Here is a 21,020-nt window from a genome sequence, read left to right as displayed (position 1 = left end):
ATTTGAAATAAAACAGCAGCGAAAATGAAACTAAAAGAAAATATTAAAAACAATTAAAAATACGAAATAACTGCAAAAATACAATTCGATACCCCCATCGAACAAGGTTGAAACTCATTTTTAGCGATTTTACAAGAGGGGCAAAAAACGAAAACATGAATTTTTAAAAAATTGTAGCGAAATGATTAGACTTTTTTACACTAATGTGATTATGACATTTATAACATAATAAGTGATTGCTGTGAGATGTATGTTTTGTAATTTTATTAACTATTGAAAATCTTGAGTTTGAGTGAGATACAACCTTGAGATTAAACATGAGTATTCGTAGAAAAAGGTTGTAACTCGCCTAACAACCATTTTACACTCGCCGTGTTAATTATTTTTCCCGTTTAACTATTAAAAAGTTGTATGTTTTGAGTTATTAGGAGAAAATTAGTTTTTATGGTATATTTAAACAAAATATCAACTCACACTTTACACAATTTGAATTTTACAATAACAATAATATTCTATCACTATGAAAAAAAATGGTATAGTATAAAATATCTTAAATTTTTCGCATTTTTATTGCGTATCTGTAAATATTTAATTTTAAACCATTTTACTTTATTACTTCACTCTTTTACTATTAATATTTACTTCAAAATTAACATATTATGTGTCCTTAAATAGGTTAAAATTTGCTGAATTTGCTTCTGATCTATTTCAGTTACGGATTTAGGCTTGCCTGATGCTTTGGCATATCCTATCATGGTTATCCATTGGACATGCATTGAATCACCCTCGTTTTGTGAATGTGTTATTTCAAAAAATACACGTGTAATGTTAATATTAAACTTTTTCACTACACAGAAGTACGTAGCAAAAACTATTCTATATTTATTTTGTCCACCGCAACTATCAAAAAGGAAAAAAGTCCGTAAATCCTTTTTTACTTTTATTTCGATAAATTGACTTATGAGATGCAACATATGTTTGAATACTTTATAAATTAAACATACGTGCAACAAAGTTGTAACTCATTTAAAATCCTTGTAATCGTCAAAATATAAAGAAAGTAATACTGCCTTTTTCACGCTAAAATGGCACACGTAAGTTAAAATACAACTTTTTTTAATGGAGTATTAGCCAAACTACTTATTGAGAATTAAGCTACATATTATGTCGTTTATATTGGTGTGGGGTGTGCGCAATTTTTTGCTGAATTCGCCTGTGTTGAAATCTGAAAAAAGGTCTAACTTGAGTTACAACCTTGTTCGATGGGGGTGTCGAATAGTAAGTCAGACCATGAAGAGGAACATACGCTAAATAGTTATTTATGAAACAGTTCGTGAAGTACGCTTTTTGCGAACGCACGCGATTTTTAGAACGCACGCTATATATCGCGTAAGTTCGCAAAAAGTACTTCACGCACAGTTTCATACAATATTTTACCTACGATAAACAAATAAAAAACTGTAACTCTTCGTCACTGGAATTCATTTCTATTCTACAATTTTTAGAACTTTGACATTTAAAAATTCTAACTTCTTTCAAACCACAAAACTGTCAAAACTTTTGTTGTAAGTCATTGCTCATATTGTCATTAACATGACAACGCGAATGTTAAGGATATTTGATGATATGAAAGTGTGCCAAAAAACCCATTGAAAGTGTGCGAAAAAGTAAATCCCATTTAAAATACATTGTTACTTCACGCACACTTTAAACCCTTCACGCACTGCTATCTATGACAGTTTTCACAAACTAAAAACTTATACATAATATGACATAGAGTAGATAAAATAATATATGTATTATATAAAATACAAACTGATGCAAAAAATTGGACCAAAATAAAGTTTGTGAAAAAACAAAGGGGTTACCGACCATCAAAATAGTATTTTAAAAATAATATTTAACCTTTTTAATGTTTGTTTTCAAATGGATCATACAAACATGATAAAATGTTATCAATATATAGGAAGAAATTAAAAAATATAGAAAATTAGAAGAATGATATTCGAATTGTAAAATAACAAAGCAAATATTGATGACAAATAAACCAATTAAGTAATCAACGTACAAAGCAGACGTATGTAAAGTCAGATTACTACCTGATAGAATGCAAATAAAGCCAGAATTTCAAGTACATATTAGAAAAGAAAAGGGATAAAAAATACGAAATACGAAACTTAAATCATGTTACCATTAAAAATTCAGGTTACAAGATAATACATATAAAAAAAATCGAAATCGGTCAAAAACAGGATGATGTAAACAAATAATGGGAAACGTGCAAATAAATCATACAAAAAGCTTGTAAACAAACTCTCTATAGGTATATAAGAAAATGTAAAAAGAGCTGAAGGACATTGGTTTGATGAATATCTAAAAAAAAAGAAAAAATGGAAGGTCTATCCATAGCTTCAGAAAGGTAGAAAAGCATTTAAACTAACGGATATCAGGGAAATAAACCCTCTTTCAATAGGGCAACGTTTATTTATTTAACAGCTTTTATTCGAAAAATGGATTTCACGCGCGAAACTGACATTCAAAATCGCCGAACGCTTCAAGCGTTATTTCTGAGAGCGGTTCATTCTGCACAAAAAATGAATACACATTTTTTTTCAAAATTATCTCCGCTACATTTCTTATCTAAAACATTTTTTCTACAGTGTGTTCCGTTTGTGGTTTACGGAAACAATTAAATGAAATTAAAATAAGTGTAAGACAATGAACAATAATATACATTAAGGTCTCGTTTTATGTGGTGGATACGTTCTACAGAAAAGCACATATAAAAAAATCGCATTAAAAAAGACTTTAATTGCATTAAAAAAGTATGGATATGTTCCGTAGTTTTCTAAAATCACATAACCACCAAAAATTGTATGCAATTGATGTATTTTTTCTCCATTGGGCCAAATAAAATCATAAAGAAGAAATTAAAAACACGGACTTACGATATTGAGATTGCAAAAACCTCTTTTAATGGAACATAAAACTTTATGACAATCCAGAAATCAAAATGTGCTGTTTATTATACTGCAACTTGAAATCAGCTACATTTATGCCTGGTTGCCCCAACAGGTCTTAAGCTTAAGAAGTGCTTTAAGCTCAGCTTACGAAACATACGTGTTACACCATTGAGTCTTAGATCAGTTTTCAGCTTGTCACATGGATTGGATAGATATGAATCGAAAATCATGGTGCAAAGTAAGTTAGACCTAAAGCGACCTTATCTGTAAGCTGAGCTGGGCTAAGCTGGAGCTTAAGATTTGAACTGTTAAATACTTAAACATTTAAATTTAATTTCAAAACAATTACAGGTTATACCTTTCAATGCGAAACTCAGATTGATGTAATATGTAGCTACATACTACCTTGTTACATCATGTATTACTACTAGGGAATACCCGAATTGCAAACCCTCAGATTACTGACATTTAGATGGGAATAGTTAATATTAATTATACTAGTTGTTAATAATAGAAAGTTTTGGATGAAATACAAACCGCACAACCTCAAAATCGCATTAAAATAATCCGCATAAAAAGAGACCTTACTGTATTTATTTATTTTTGGTTAAAAAGGCGTGCTTATATCTCGTAAGAGGGTTTGTTATTCTTTGCAGGACGAGGGTTTGTGTCAGACTGCCTGTGGATGAACTAAAAACATTAGTTTTACATTTCTGTAGTTTTTAAAGAAGTTGAAGACTGATTTATTGACATAAGGAGGCTGACCCTTTATCGTCCCGTAATCTATTATGGAATTTGCGTTTCCCATATTTACATAAACTGAACAGGCCATCAACATTTCGTGTTTTAAAAGCTGAGAAGGCATTTTATTTGAATACTGATATATTTCGTTTCTTAAAATTTAACAGGCCCTTTATGCATATGGTTTGTGAATTTTAAAATGGGACGTATTATTTCATTTTGAAAAAGTTAGAATTATTAAAAGAAGGAGGAAATCCTCTAATGCCATATATGAATTATGAACTAACAGTGAACATTTGGAATTATAAACAACTAGCACAGGAACGGAGTACCAGACCGATCACCTCACTACATAATAAAGGGAGATGAACTTCAAGGCAAAAGCTATTGGACAATAATGTTGCTGAATACATATTATTTGTGTACACCAGATTAACACCATATTTATGCGGAACAAATAGTTGGAGGAAATCAATGTGGTTTCTGCAGACAGAAATCTACAATAAACCAGATGAAACTCCGTCTTGAAACATATCCTAGAAAAATTTAATATAAATTCATAGCATCTTTTCTGATCCAGACACTAATAGAGTTTAATATTTCAACACAACTCATTACGATAATAAAAGAAATGCTAAACGTATAGAGCAAAATTCGAACTCAAAACGAACTAAACAGGAAAATGAACTGTCAAAGAAATAATAAAGTAAACCTCAATAAGAGGTCAAAATGAAGAGCCAAATTTCGATATACATATGAATAAATTGAAACAAAATTTGAAAACTCTAAAGATTACCAACTGGAAAAACAAAACAATTGACACTTCAGAATTGAGGAAAACCATAGAACAAGGCTAAGACCCAGGAAGGATTATCGAACTAATGATGATAATGGTATTATAGCTGTTCTGAAGCTATTTCCTTGTGGCATTTTTATGATTAATTATTTATATGGGAAATAAGCCACAATTAAAATGAAAAAATAATTTTATTAACGTTTCGACGCCCAAATCGGGTGCCGTTGTCAAAATACAAAATATTACTAAAATAAACAAAAGTGTTGTTGCTAAGCAAAAAAATTCTTCTAATAATTTTTTTAATCTCACTCATTTATATTGGCAATTCAGACATATATTATACATTTTAAAGTAGAAGACTTTAAAATGATATTGCCAATATTTATGAGTTAATTTAAAAGTTAATTTAAAAGAAAACTCCTTTTTAGCAGAAAAACAATTGTTAACATCTGTTTTATTAAAAAATGATTATCCTTTATCGTTTATAAATAAGGAATTGTCAAGATTGGATCGAATGGAACAGAACAACTTAGAACGGGATCCTACAACATTCACCAGAAATAATACGAGGAAAATATCAATACCATATATAAAAGGACTATCCGAGAAACTTAAAACAATAGGAAATAAATTCAACATTTCAACAACATTCAAAACAACAAACACATTGAGATCTATTCTATCTAAAACTAAACCTAACAATGATCAAGAAAGAACAAAGAATTGCATTTATAAAATACCTTGTGAATGCGAACAATTTTATTTAGGTGAGACATCAAGACCATTAGACGTTAGAATAAATGAACATCAATCTTATATTAAAAATAGAGAATTTGAGAGATCTCAAATATGTCAACACGCATGGGATAATGAACATAGAGTTCAGTGGAGAGATTCAAGTATAGTCCTGAAAGAATCAGATAGTAAAAAGAGAAAAATCCAAGAAGCGGCTCTAATTATGCTAAATGAAACCAATTGTGTCGCAAATTCCTCGGTAGAATGCAGTAGGATGTGGTTACCCATACTGAAAGAGGAAGTCAATAGAAAGAAAATACCAAGATTAGTAAGTCAATAATATCGAGCTAGTACATATTTTATATTTTAGTATTACTTATATATCTAGTATTATTAATATTATTTATAATTTAAACATGTTACAAGTCAGAATTTGGTATTATTTTTTGAAAGTAAATTAATGTAAGACCAAATACTTACGATGTCGGGATAGTATCACAGGGTTTTTCCTGGTTTTCCCTTGTGATTTACTATGAAGTCTCTAACGCGAGAATTTTACTGTCGTTGCATTTGGTTGTCTTTTTAAAGACATATCACATGCTATAATTTTTTATGACGGATATTCTTGAGTTGGGGTTGATTTCATGTAATCGAATGAACTATCTTTGAGTAAGTCGTCCCAGGAACGCAACTCATAAATATTGGCAATATCATTTTAAAGTCTTCTACTTTAAAATGTATAATATATGTCTGAATTGCCAATATAAATGAGTGAGATTAAAAAAATTATTAGAAGAATTTTTTTGCTTAGCAACAACACTTTTGTTTATTTTAGTAATATTTTGTATTTTGACAACGGCACTCGATTTGGGCGTCGAAACGTTAATAAAATTATTTTTTCATTTTAATTGTGGCTTATTTCCCATATAAATAATTAATGGTATTATAGCTATATCAACTGGTTATTGGTACGTTTCACCACAATATAACACCTTCAGAAGTTTAGGAAAGTCCAACTTTATCATGAAAAACACAGTGTGGTAAAGCATATTTATCATATACATAAATAGTTTCTACAGTAAATCATGCATACACTAAATTCTTTTGCAAATCAAAAAATTGTCACCATTTCCACAATTTACAACAAATGTTGGAAACAATATAATAAATACCAAAGTTGAATACGAATAATTTGTTTAGTCTGTTATACCTATACAAAAAAATCTCGTCACGGATTTTCCTCATCCTCATACGCACATTGTCCTTATTACAACCAATCACGATTCTCACGATTTTTTTGTACGTTGAATAGTAAGACATTTAAATATTTACCTTGAAACTAATTTAAGAATTAATTTGATACTTACACTGACACAAACTGTGCTCAGGGGCATGTTGTAAAAATATCTTCTATATATCCAACTAATCTCTGATTAATCCGGAGTATTTCGTTGACTAAACAAAAAAACGAGATATCTTATCGCGATTCGCATTTGTTTCTGGCACAGATCACTCTGAATATTTACATAATTTATGTGTGAACCGAGATAATTTTAGTGTCACTACTAAACGGGAAAAATGCTCACAAAACTTCCTTATTAATTAAAAACACTATCTCTTGATTAACCCCATTTTTCACTGTATTTATTGCGTGGACAGTTTCTTCAGCTTCCAAGCTTTTACTTTCGATTAATGATTAAAATTCTCGGACTTTTAACAATATTCATATCCGCATTACACCTGTTGCTTATGTTTGACCTACTCATACTATAAAGAAACTTCACAGAATACGACTGTTTGCGGAGTGCGGAGTGTTCTTCGTTCGAACTGTATTGTATGTTGTATGTGTCTGACTGAACGAGGGAAGCGCTCAAGCGCTGTCTTGCGGTCTACTACTCTACACTACACGCTACACGCCAGACTCGAAGAACCGGCGCAATGCAATGCATCAACAATAGGAAACAACCATACACACACACGCGATTAAGTTTAGTGCCCCTTCTCTTTCCTAAGGCTTTGAGAAGGTATAATATGTTATTATTTAGAGTGAAATGGAGTTAGCTAACTACTATATCTTGAAATGAGATACAATTACGATGTATAGGGGTGAGAAAAGAAAAAGCAGTGGAAGATTTTTTAAAAGTACCTACTTGATGAGTGTAAACTTTCTTATCTATTTAATATGCATTCTATAAGTTCGCATGAATTTTAATAGAGAACTTTATTTTTGTTCTTAGTGTTCTACATCATTTTAAACCTTAAAACTTATGCTATTTTTCTATATAATCACCGTTTCTGTCCAAACACTTTTTCAGGCGATGCTTCAACTTTTCTATTCCCATGTTATATTCGCACCCTCAGAAATTCAGAAATATAGAGTAATATAGAGGCACAATTCAAAAAAGTAGATTTTTTGGGAAATGGCGTTTAAAGATTCTGGTTTCCAAAATTACAGCTATTTTTTCAAATAACATGCTTATTATTTAAGTTATAAATGTGAAATTTGGCAGATTTGATATTTGATAATTGCACTATAAATAGCGATGAGAAAAAAAATTAATATAAATAAATTCCATTAATTACATGTAATAGAAAAAAATACTTTCAAGTTAGTCCCCTATAGTACAAAAAACATAACAGAAATAAGGAACTGCTTAAGTTTGATCCCTTATATTATTAATGCCCTGTCACTGTTTATGCAAAATAACGATCTATTATGAATTAGACCCATTTATTTACTATATTTTGCATAATATAACGGCTCAACTAAAAACTATTCTATATATGTATAATACAGAATGTTAAAACACAACCTAACCAGGATTTTCGTCATAGAAAGACATGTTACTGATTGCTCCCATCTAGCAGTAAAAACCAGAGGTGGCCGGAAAGAGTGTGAGAGAGGCATAAATATATTTACCCAACCATTCATGTTCTTTTTCTCCCTCTGTCAATGCTAACCGGTAGAGAATTTCATTTTGTGTCCATATCATTAAAAATCACAATTAACACAAATTTTGAGTTGAGCCCTTATATTACTGAGAATTTTGGTTTACTGTTGTTCCTCACCCACCCTACAGTTCGGATCTAACACCAAGTGATTTTCGCTTATTCCCAAAATTTAAGGGAACATTAGGGTGGCTTACGCTTCAGTATCGATGATGAAGTCAAGGAAGAGAACATATTATGGTCCTTGACTTCATCATCGATACTGAAGCGTAAGCCACCCTAATGTTCCCTTAAATTTCGGGAATAAGCGAAAATCACTTGGTGTTAGATCCGAACTGTAGGGTGGGTGGGGAACAACAGTAAACCAAAATTCTCGAACTTTTAACAATATTCATATCCGCATGACACCTGTTGCTTATGTTTGACCTGCTCATACTATAAAGAAACTTCACAGAATACGACTGTGGAGCGTTCTTTGGTCGAACTGTATTGTATGTCTGACTGAATGAAGGAAGCGCTCAAGCGCTGTCTTGCTGTCTACTCTACACTACACGCTACACGCCAGACTCGAAGAACCGGCGCATTGCATCAACAATAGTATAGGAAACAACCATACACTCATACACACTCGATTAGTGCCCCTTCTCTTTCTTAAGGCTTTGAGAAGGTAAATGTATGTTATTATTTAGAGTGAAATAGTGTTAGCTTACTAATATATCTTGAAATTAGACGCATTACGATAGGGGTGAGTGAGATGTTCGAAATGAGGAAAAATTGGAAGGTTTTCTAACAGTACTTGTTGAGTGTAGGTATTTGATATATATGGTTGGGACATGTTTCACGAATGCCACAAGAAAAAAACGTTCTGAGAGTTTTGTTAGCAGGAGACCGAGGGAAGAAAGAGGGAGATCAAGAAGGGAGTGTTTAGATGCTGGGACGAAACTGGAGAGAAAAAGTGAAGGACCGAAAAAACTGAAACAATTTAATGTATATATAGGGGTGAGATGCTACGAAAAGGAAACGCATTGGAAGGTTTTTTAAGAGTACTTGAGGAGTGTAAGCTTTCGTATCTATTTAATGCTTCTACGAGGGCTATTCGTAAAATAACGTTCCCATGAATTTTAAAAATAGGGAGCATTATTTTTGTCCAGACACTTTAGCAGACGACGCGTCTGGAACGCTTTATACGTTCCAACTAGTCCAGGAACCAACTCTTTTCATCTCGCAATTTTTACAGAATGGATCAATTTGCTTGAAAATTTGAGAATAAGTAGTGGATAGTCCAAGGATCAAATTGTATATAATCCCGAAATGCGTTTTTGCTGCGGGGAGTAGTTGCCACCCCATCTCGGGGGTGGAAATTTTTTATTATATTTTGACCGCAAACGTTAATAAAAACATTCATTCTAAGCAAAAAATGTTCTATACATTCTTTGTAAAGTGTTAGTTTTATATCTAAAAAATCAATGTTTTTCGATGGTATAATCATTTACGATTCACTCAATTTTTGCCGTAGAACAAATTTTATCAAATCAAGTTCTTGGGAATTAAATTACCTACAATTTCATATTTAAACATTTTTTCGTATCTCTGATGCTAATCTTTCTATTCTGAAGAAAATTACATTTTTTACCAAATTGCAAACATTCGTTATTCGCTTTAAACTTCAGTTTTCTAAAAACTAATCATTCTAGGCAAGTGAAACTTCTAAAATCTATTAATAATACATAAATAAAGAAGAATAAATAAGGCCAATGACTAAAAACACCCCTAACTTACATTAGGATGCTTCCAATTGGATTTCTTCTTTTTTTTTTTTTCAAAAAAATATATTGATTTTTTAACCGTAACTTTTTTATTTTTTATCTTAGAAAGTTCGTTAAAAAAGAATTTTGTAGGTTTTTACAGGATCTATTTATAAGACTATTAATATTAAGTCCTTTTAAAATTCTCAGTCACAAAAAGAGGTGACATTGAAAAGGTTGGTAAATGTGGTTTTTGCATGATATTACAAGTTTTAATTGTCAATAGCTCACTCAATTTTTGCCATAAAAATTTTTTTTGCAAACCAAGTTCTTGGGCATTAAATAAGCTTCAATTTCATATTTAAACATTTTTCCGTATCTCTCTAATCTTTCTATTCTGAAGAAAATGGTATTTTTTACCAAACTACAAAAACTCGTTATTCGCTTTTGACTCCATTTTTTTTTTAAAACTAACCGTTCTAGCCGATCAAACTTCTAGAACCTATTAACAATACATAAATCAAGAAAACCAAATCAGGTCAATGAAAAATTTTAATTAGGGTGGTGATTAGGGGGTTGTTTACGATCACTTTTTTGCTGAAAAAAATAGGGACTGACATTCTTTTCGTTATAGGTCACTTAATTTTTTAGCTAGATTTTTTTTATTTCTGGAGATACATATTTTTAAATACATACTTTAAATTAGTTTCAACAAGTTATCCTCGAAAAATGCATAGTTTTCCCGTCTTTTGACTTTGAAACTACAATATTTAGCATTTGACGAAGAAGAGCCAACATATAATAAAGTATAGCTCGATTACTATTGGTCTTAAAGAAAATAAAAAAAAGGTTTTGTTTATTTTTTCAAAAGGTACATTTTTGTTAAGCAAAGTTGTTTTGATAATACGAAAACTTTTTGAGTTATTAGCAGAAAACTGATTAAAAACATTAATTTTTTCGATATAAAACTAACACTTTCGATAGCGAATAAATCGAAAACTATTAATTTTATCAAAAAAATGTATAGAACGTTTTTTGCTTATAATGAATGTTTTACCAACTCTTGCGATCAAAATATAATAAAAATGTCCACCCACGAGATGGGGTGGCAACCACCCCCATGGTAAAAGCGCCTTTTGGCATGATATAGATTTTGATCCTTGGACTATCCCTACTTATTCTCAAATTTTCAAGCAAATTGATCATCCTGTAAAAATTGCGAGGTTTTGTCCTATTTTAAGCTGCATTACTTGAACTAAACTCCATATTATAGAATATAGAAAATGCTATTGCCAATCCTTTGAGTGCTATGCATTTTGAGAATAAGTGATAATTACTTGGTGCTAGGTCTGGAATGTAGGGTGGGTGTGGCACAACAGTCCAGCCAAAATCTTTCAGCAAGTGTTCAATTTGATGTGAGGCATGAGGTCAAGCATTATCATGGAGAAGCCTCACACCACTGGATAATCGTCTTCGCCGACTATTCTGGATCGCACGTCTCAGTTTTTTAATTTCTCGCAATATCTATCACAGTTAACTCTTGTTCCATGAGGCAAAAAGTGGATTAAGAGTAGGCCCTTCCTGTTCCAAAAGACGGTTACCACGACTTTCCCAGCAGACTGCGTTTTTATACTTCTTACGTTTCGCGAAGTTGAGTGACGCCATTCACGTGATTGCTGGTCGAATTTCTCTGGCTTGCTTGCAATACGTGTTATATATATATTCCAGTTATCTTGAAAGTCCTATCAATTAGATTTCTTGCAGAATCTAGATTCTAGAGGGTTGTTTCTTGAACGAAGCCTACTTATATCTCTATTGATAACACCACCATGGGAGCGGTGGACAGGATTGGCGTTAATTTTTTTGTACTTCCTAACAAGGTCATGTTCTCGATAAGCGTGTGAGGGGGCGATATGGCTTATTGCTGCTAGCCTGTACGTTAACGTGGCCTTGATTGTGCCTGAATACGTTTAGGTTTAGTTGGGCGTCGACACGTTTGGTGTGCGGGCTATTGAGATACCAGTGCACAGTACTCCGCAAGGGGATACATAAGTCTCAATGCTGTCGATATAAGTGTAGTCGCTGAGTAATCCCACGTGGTACCACAAAACCTTTGTAGAATATTTGTTTTGCAGTCGTCTGTGTAAGATGTTCTTTAATGTACGTACAGTATATCCTGGGGATACAAAGAAGGAGATGACACCTTTGCATGAGGTGTGATCCAACCAATGAGATACCTAATGCAGTATCGTCTCGTAAACTGCGAGAAAGAGTGATGTGATGCTTATGTCAACCACTGGTGCTGTTTTTACTGTACTGTATTTTATTTTTTATATTGTTTTAACTTAACTGTAAGATTTGAAATGTAAGAGAAATGTAGTTCGTAAACGAAATAAATAAAAAAACTCTTTTTATGACGTCCATTTGGTGATATTTCTTGAGATTGTCGATATGTTGCAAATGTGGAATTTTTGTGGAACTTTTGTGATCACGAAACGTGCTCCTGAGTGACAATTTGAAATATCACAGAAATATTGAAACGAAAGTAAACCAAACAAGAACCTTGCAAATCTTAGAATATTTGTTCCATCGTTGTTAATGACATGTTTTCTATTATGTAGTATGATTTCTTGCAAAATAATTTCTGTATTGTATTTTCATACATTTCTTCTTATGTTTTTTAAAATTTTCGCATTCTGATGCGTCTTTCTATTCGATTGTTTTTCAGATGCTTTATTTAGTTTACCATGTGTCACCAGAATTATAAATTTCTACGGTAATATTTTTAAAAAAGTGTGTTAAGACTTTAATGACATTTTTATAACAATATTCAAATAAATTTTGATAACATAAAGCTGCGCCCAAACAAACCATGTCTCCAAATTCTATTTTTATCTATACAACTTATCTATTTCTGTAAGTAAAGGAGAGGTCTCGAATGACTTTAGTGTCGCACTGTCTCGTTCTGGTATTATTGTTTGACAAGAAGACATACTTCTGGTGCCAAGTATATCCGGGACATGAAATGTCGTTTAGATTATGGAATTTACGAAATGTCTTATGGTATGTCACTCCTTAAAAATAGAAAAAGCAATTTTACTACAAAAAAAAGCGTACGTTATTTAAGACATCGCCTTTTTAGATGTACTAACAAATATTCTGATGTATATCGTAAATAAAAACATAATAATGACTAATAACATTTAAAAAGCCATTTATGGTCCTCCCAAAGATACAAAGAAATGCAAATCAACAGAATGCTGACCTGTTGGAAAACTGAAAAAAATATTAAGCAGAGTCCAATTCAGTCAACTTGCAAAGACTCTTTGACAAGGAATAGATTCCGAAACATCAGGTGTCAGAGGATGGCAAGAGACTCGAATTGAATCAAAACTAAACGATTATTTTCTTTCTTGATATAGAACTGACCCAGTTATAACATACTGGTGTCATAACATAAAGCATTTGGTTGTTTAGAAGCTTAATATACTATGTATTTAAACTTAGCCAGTAGATACATATACACAGTGTACCAAAAGTCTTCTTCTTTTAGTGCCGTCTCCTGATCGGAGGTTGGATATCATCATCACTATCTTTACTCTATCTACCGCTGCTCTGAAGAGTTCTATAGAACTGCACTTAACCCCTTCGGTACGGTGATGCACCCGTGTGCATCATGCTTGACTGTCCGCTCAGTACGGTGATGCACACGGATGCATCATGAGTTTTCGTTCGCCATAAGGCGATGCCACTATCTGCATCATATTTCAGGTATTTTTGTTCTGTCCGAATTACCTTATTCAAATCTAAAAGTGGGGAAACCACTCCTAAAAGTGGGTGATGTCCAGAGGGAGATTAAATTTGGTTAATTTGATTGGTGATAAGGTTGCTTGGATGTTTGACTGATGGGATTGTGTGGGAGGTGAATTTACTGTGCTGCTGTTTACAACTTACCTTACTATCCATTGCAAGATAATTCGGATGGAATTTCCCAGATTAGGAGACTGGGACGATATCGAGCACAAAATAATCTGGGGAATTCCATACGAATTATCTTGTTTACCTTTTTTAATAATTTTTGTTTAAAATGGTTTTTTATGGATAAAATTTAATTTAACTCACATACTATGTAGAATAAATTTAATAAAAATAGTTTTATTTCTAAAATAAGTGTTGTTTGTGAGTACTTTATAAATACTTTAGTGTGTTGTACTAAGCACCCTTTTGTAAGACCACATTTCAAATGACAGTAGCTTATTTATGTGTTCTTTCTTCAAAGTCCATATTGCAGTATCGAGAACATGTAGCATATCAAAGCTCTCACTCTCAGTTCTAATCTAAGGTTTTTGTTGCATATAATTGTTTTCATTTTTACAAACGCATTCCTTGCTATTTCTATCATGGTCCGTATTTCTGTTGTTTGATCATTTTTCTCTGAAATCCAGGTTCCTAGGTATTTGTATTTATCAATCCATTCTATCGGTACATTTCTCAAATGTATGCTTGTTTGTATGAGAGTAAAATGTGTATTAGTTAAATATTGACTATACTGAGAAAAGTATACGGCCCTGTGCAAGAGATGGCACATGGAGAATCAGGAGAGACGACGATATTAATGAAGGGTACGAGATTGTAAGATTTGTGAAAAGTCAAAGACTGTCATGGCAGAGACAAAAAGATACATAAACAGCAAAGTAAATATTACAATGCAAGCCATTGGAAAGACGAAAAAAGAAAGGCACAGAACGAGATAAATGGATGAAATGGAAGACAACCTGAAAACTAGGAATGTCAGACAATGGAGAAGGACGCAAGAGAGTTCTGAATTGAAGGACATAGACAGGCAAAGACCCATCCAGGGATATGACGTCAAAAAAAAGAAAGAACGAAAAATAGGTTATTAAATGTGTTATTCCCATAACTCCCGAAAGAATTCGGTTAATTTTTTTTTCAGCCATTTATATATTCCATCTTATCATGTTGTATCAGTTTTCTAATTCTAAGCCTTTAGTATTATTGGTCTCATATCTTCTACATTATAATACATTCGCAAAAGCAGTATCATAACTTTGACAAAAATCTTAATAATTGTGTTAATTTTTAATCTAAATATTGACCGAGAAATTTCATTTTCTAATAAAACTCATAAAGCATTTTAATTTGATTTATTATCAGTATGGCTAGATTGTTAATCTAGTTCTGTGAACTAGTTGATAGTCTTAATATTTAAAAATTGATAAAGGTAAATATTGACTTTCTTTTATAGGTGCAGACGATATTTACTCGTAAAGTTAGTGGAAAGTGATTTATTACGTACAAAAACTCTTCATAGTCTAGAAAAATCTTATAATAATGTAGTTAAGAAGTCAGGGGGTTGAGTATGCACTTTTATGGCCCCACCTGAGGTTTGCAGATGATATTGTGCTAATGACTGATAGGATAGATGAGGCCAAAGAACTTTTAAATAAGCTCCACCTTTCCTCGCTAGAACGGAAATTGAAAATAAAAATATATCTAAAACCCAGACTATGACAAATATGTACTCTCAAAAAAATTTAGTTCGTAATATTGATTAACAGTGATTATTGAATAGTATTTCGTTGTAACAACAATTAAATTTTTTGTTTCAACGAACTTTTAGACATTGATCAATATATTTGGTTATTTTCACAATGATTGAATAATAATTGTAAAAATAACTAGAGTACGTTAATCAATAACACTCTATTTATTCAGCCAATAAGTTAGTTTCGTATATTTAATAAATAATTGTAATTCTGGCAACAAAACACTTTCTTGATTTCGTAGATGATAAGCAATTACCTTGGTTTATTGTGACAACGTACACATTTCATTAAAACAATGTACAAATGTTGTTAATATAGAGTAATATTTGATTATTCCATAGATGTAAACTGATTGTTATGACAACGAATGCATTAATCAATCTACTACTGCGTTTAATAACCACAGTCAATGCGTTCATGGTAACAATAAACGCAGTTGTTGAAACAATAAATGTTTTGCTTGACCATTTGAAATGTAACGGCTTTTCCTTATCTTGATACCCCGAGCTTCTCTGTGTTACCATTGTTTAAAAAAGAATTATTTGTTAAACAATGCGGTTACCTCTGTCGAAGTGACGAATAATTTCATTTCGTTTCCAAATGTAGTCCGTAATGGAAGCAAGTTTTCGTGTGTTTATTATCGTATTCATTTTTTTCGAATCCTGAGAAAACTAATTAGTATTTTTGAAAAATTTAAACGTAGAATAAAATATTACAGTATTATCGAGGGTCTGAAGTCCCTGAGAACTTCTATAATGATTATTTTAATAAGTCACAGGGGGGAACAAAAGGGAAAATTTAGTATGATTTTTAATTTCAAATATATCATTTAAAGAAACTTTTTGTTTATTTTAAGGACTTTCAACCCTCGGTAATAATGTGATCTTTTATTCTGCGTTTACATTTTTTAAAAATACTTATCAGTTTTTTCAGCATTCCAAAAAAAAATAAATGCGTTTAAAAAGAATTCGATCGAAATTTTGCAACTGCGCTCTCAAAAAGGATTAAAGTGTTATACATTTTTGGAATCACTATTTCAAACGCTTTTAAATATGCTGTCACATGGGGTCTATTGAATAAAAAGAAGTATTTGCTTTTACTTACAAGTATTTAAGTATTTACTTAATACTAATTGAATAAAGCCATTTCTTTAATGCTTTATTCAATTACACTATTCGTTGTTGTTTCAATGAATAGTGTTCGTTGACTCAGTGAACAGTGCTCGTAATATCAATAAAATGATACGGTATACATAGTGTGACCAACTAGCCCGAAAAATCCGGGACATGGCCCGAATTACGAAGTCGTGTCCCGGCGTCCCGGACATGGCTTCCGGGCCATGCGAATTTTCAAAGTTTTCGTAAAATTCTATTTTGAAATTTTGAATACGTTATTCTTCTAAGAATTCACATCAAATTGAATTGGTGGGACGAAAAAAAGTCGACAATTTCTAGCGTGTAATACTAATACCACATCCAAAACGTCCACATTTTAAATCGTGGTATTATCATCATCATCATCATCATCAACCCGTACGCGTCCACTGCTGGACATAGGTCTCCCTCAGCTCTTTCCATTCATCTCTATTTTGTGCGGCTTGCATCCAGTTACCGACAACATGTTTCAAATCATCGGCCCATCTGGTTAGTGGGCGTCCTCTGCTCCGTAGTGCTTCTTCTCGCGGCCTCCACTCGACAATACGTTTTGTCCATCGGTTGTCTGGCAATCTGGCGACGTGTCCTGCCCAATTCCACTTAAGCGACGCGATTTTTTCGACAGCGTCTGTTGTTTTTGTTCTACGGCGTATTTCTTCGTTTGGGATTCGGTCTCTCAGGGAGACACCCAACATCTGGCGCTCCATAGCCCTCTGAGTTACGCGAATCTTGTTCACTACCTTTTTTGTTAGTGTTAATGTTTCGGCTCCATAAGTGAGTACAGGCAACACACATTGGTCAAAGATTTTCCTTTTGAGGCATATGGGCAAGTCCGATTTAAATACATAGTTAAGTTTACCAAACGCTGCCCAGGCTAATCCTATGCGACGTGGGAGTTCGCACGTCTGGTTATCTCGTGGTATTATAGTTCTACGAAAACTCAAACTCTGGACTTGTCCGTCCCGTTTCTGTATTTTAATTATCGTCTTCTGAAAAGGCGATTCAAAAAGATGGATATTAAATAATCATAATTATATTTTTATATTAACCTAAGGTTCTATTTACATGGAAATCCAACATCAGTTAATTTTTTCCTTTTTTGAGAACGATTTCCGGATTGGAAGTCGAAACATCAAAAACTAACAAAAATGTAATTATCATTACAACCCATCCCACCAAAAAAAATTTGTTAACATAAAAATGTTAAATAATCAATAAAATGATTATATTAAAGTTGTAGATATATTTAAAAAAAAATAGCCCGATTTTCATTGAAAAGTCCCGGATTTTAGGTATATTTTTTCAGCCTTGTCCCGAATTCGACAGAATTGGAGTTGGTCACACTAGGTATACATAATGAAAGTTTTATACATTAATATACATAATGAAAGTTTTGTATATTAATAAATGGATGTTCATCCATTCAATAAACGTAATACATTGGATCAACTAACGAAAATAATGAATTGATGAACATCGCTTTGTTGTTCCAATAAAACCAAGAATTGGACAAATTTTAAGAATTGCTTTTGTTGTCTGAATTAACATTTTTATTAATATTACGTACCTTTTTCGTTGAGTGTAGTCGGTGAATATATACTGCGTATGAACAAGATCCATAGGTCAAGTAATGGCTTATGCTTATAAATACCTAGGTCATGAGATGCGCATAGGAAAAGATAACCAAACTCAGCCGAGCTTCACCGTTGTATAAGACTGACTTAAACAGCCTTTGGCAAGTTGAACCACAATTTCCAATGGTCTGACATACCAATATGTCTTAAAAGAAAAACTTTTAATCAATTTGCCAGTGTTGACTTGCGGAGCCTTGACCACGACAAGGAGATCTGTGTGGCTCAAAGGCCGAAAGAGCGTACTATGTTGGGCGTTTCACTGCGAAATAAGATTCCAAACCACCAGCTACGAGGAATATCAGGTGTGGCTGATGCAGTAGAGAGAATAGCAACACTGAAATGGAACTGGGCAGGACACGTGGCTTGAATGACAGATAACAGGTAAACAAAGCGGATACTGAAATGGAGACCAAGAGATGATGCCTACCGAAGTACAGGTCGTCCACCTACACGTTGGACTGATGAAATCATTATAATAAATATGTTAATTTTTTGCAAAATATTAGACCACGCGCCTCAGACCGCGTTAGTAAAAGGTATATAATATTTTGGTCAATCTTCTTTGTTACCTGTCAATGTGATAAACAACGTTCAATAATGAACATGGTACATAAAGAATAAGAGAGCAACCCAGGCAACCAAGTGACGTCGACGTCAATAACGTCGAAGAAACGTCAGCTTTTGGTTGAATATATACACGTGTTTGAACATTACGTCGTATAAATGTCTTTTGTAGGTGATTTTAAATACGTAAGATTACTGACGTTAAAATACGTTTAAAAACACGTTTTCATTTCAGACAGCCCAAATCTGACGTCAGGAAAATGGGAGGAGCTTAACGAATTAATGCTTATTATAATGTTGTATATTGACGTTTGTAAGCTTAAATTGTCATAAGAAATTTTTCATTTATTGTTTACGTGCTTTGTATGATAAAATAAGATTTTTCATTTAGATATTTAGTTGAAGAAACGTGTTAATTAAGAGATTTTTATTCGTTGTTCTCAACTGAGTTAGTTTAATGCAATAGTTCTTCTTGAAAACGGTTTGAGGTTATGTGTTTTGTTTTGTTTTGGTGATTATTTTCTGGTAATGAACTAATTATGTGTTATCGAGTTTAATTAAATTAATTTGTTGATAAATTATTTATTAGTTTATATGCTGTTTCAGTTTTGCTACAGTAAGTATACCTATATAAAAAGTGAAAATTCTATAATGTTGCATTGAGGGTACCTATTGTAATTCTATGCATTTTATAGTCTCTCATTTGGTTTTACTTTTAGCCGATAAGCTAAATTTAAAACAGTTAAATGAAAAATTGCAATACCAACAATGCCCATACGAATACTTATTATTGTGTATTTTTAAAACCATAAAATGAAAAATAATCTAAAAAAAACGACATAAAAACTACCTTTTTTATATCACGTATTTAAAACGTGATAAAAATGACGTCAGTTATGGTGGGACATATTCACGTGACTTTCAAAAACGTGACAAACTGACGTGGTTTGCTGATAATTATGACGTCTTTTCAATGTTTTGTAAACGTTATTTAATTGCCTGGGAATTATAAAATATTGTTAATGTAACAATCCTTTTAACAAATGTAAAAAACTTTCATTTTCTATAAGATTTTAGTATGAATACATAAACTGTGTACAGTCGCAGCCATAGTTGTTGTAATCCACTACTTTATCATCTTTCTTTCATTCTGATTTTTATGTCTTTTGGGGCGTCGGATTGTCCATAGCACTCCGACCAATCCGAAAAAAATTATACCACTTTTTTAATCGTCTCTGTAATCTCTTATAGTATTTCTGTATTATACACAATACACGAAATTGATCATTTTTGAGACTTGAGACCATAAAGCTGTTAATCCCGGATAAAAATAGAAGCAGCCAGTAGTAAAACATCCAAAAAACTATTTAGAATGTTTAATGTGGCTCTAAAACGCTTCTTGTGACCATAAATTTGTTTTGATGAGGGTTACAAAACACAATATAATATAATTATCGTGTCGGAAGAATGTTCAGTGGTTTGTATTTATGACAGGCTGGTTATATACCTCCTCTTCTGTTTTGATTAAATCCAAGGGTCAGGTATACATTCTGAAAGACTTTATGCCCGAGAGATATGTTATGTACGGGGTGTTTGTATAAAATATTTGCTAGAGAATATTGAATTTCATCAGAAAAAAATATTAACATCTTCCTTTGTATATAATCGCTAGATCAAAAAAGGTAAAGAATACACAACCAGCTGAAATTCTCAGAATTGGAGGACACACACTGATAGATTCCATAAACTGATAGGACAGGTATATGGAACACAGAAGAAATTCCAGGAGACTGGAAAAGAGCAATTATATACCCAGTAGGCCGGGCCGAAATTTTTTTTAAATTTTTCTACACGGCTAGTTGCCAAAAGTTGACAAAACTAGTATTTACAGTGCTAGTCAAAAGTCCGTACCCCCCTCGTATCTTTTGAACGGTTATACTTATAATAGTGAAATTTTAAGGAAGGAAATGAACGGACGTAGGCTTCTTAACTAGTCATGACAGGTGACGTAAAAGTGACAGATGACTTTACAGCGCCACTGTGACAGATAATTTTAAATGGTACCCTATGGTAAGCGATACCTCGTTTGATAGGTATTGAAAATACCCATTCAGCTATAATAATTTTGTTTGAGTTTAAGCTCATTTGGATGAACAAATCAAATAAATATGA

The 21,020-nt window shown here is 32.4% G+C and overlaps 1 protein-coding gene across 6 annotated transcripts in view; it reads right to left on the bottom strand.

Moving 5' to 3' along the window:
* Positions 1–21,020, bottom strand: part of LOC126880622 (supervillin-like) — a 668,543-nt gene that overhangs the window by 553,923 nt on the left and 93,600 nt on the right. For 3 of the 6 annotated variants that reach the window (XR_007696656.1, XM_050644628.1, XM_050644632.1), the window contains exon 1: positions 6,603–7,083. The exons of 1 other annotated variant lie outside the window; for it this stretch is intronic. Coding sequence is in view for 4 of the 5 variants with exons in the window: in XM_050644628.1 (XP_050500585.1) it covers positions 6,603–6,629 (27 nt within the window). In the remaining variant the exon portion in view is untranslated. Of the gene's footprint in view, positions 1–6,602; positions 7,085–21,020 lie in introns of those variants that run through there. 2 more of the 6 variants (XM_050644629.1, XM_050644633.1) reach the window with 1 other exon arrangement.

This window comes from Diabrotica virgifera, chromosome 2 (assembly GCF_917563875.1).
Source record: "Diabrotica virgifera virgifera chromosome 2, PGI_DIABVI_V3a".
In the NCBI taxonomy this organism is placed as follows: Eukaryota; Metazoa; Arthropoda; class Insecta; order Coleoptera; family Chrysomelidae; genus Diabrotica; species Diabrotica virgifera.
This window is presented reverse-complemented; position numbering and strand designations above follow the sequence as displayed.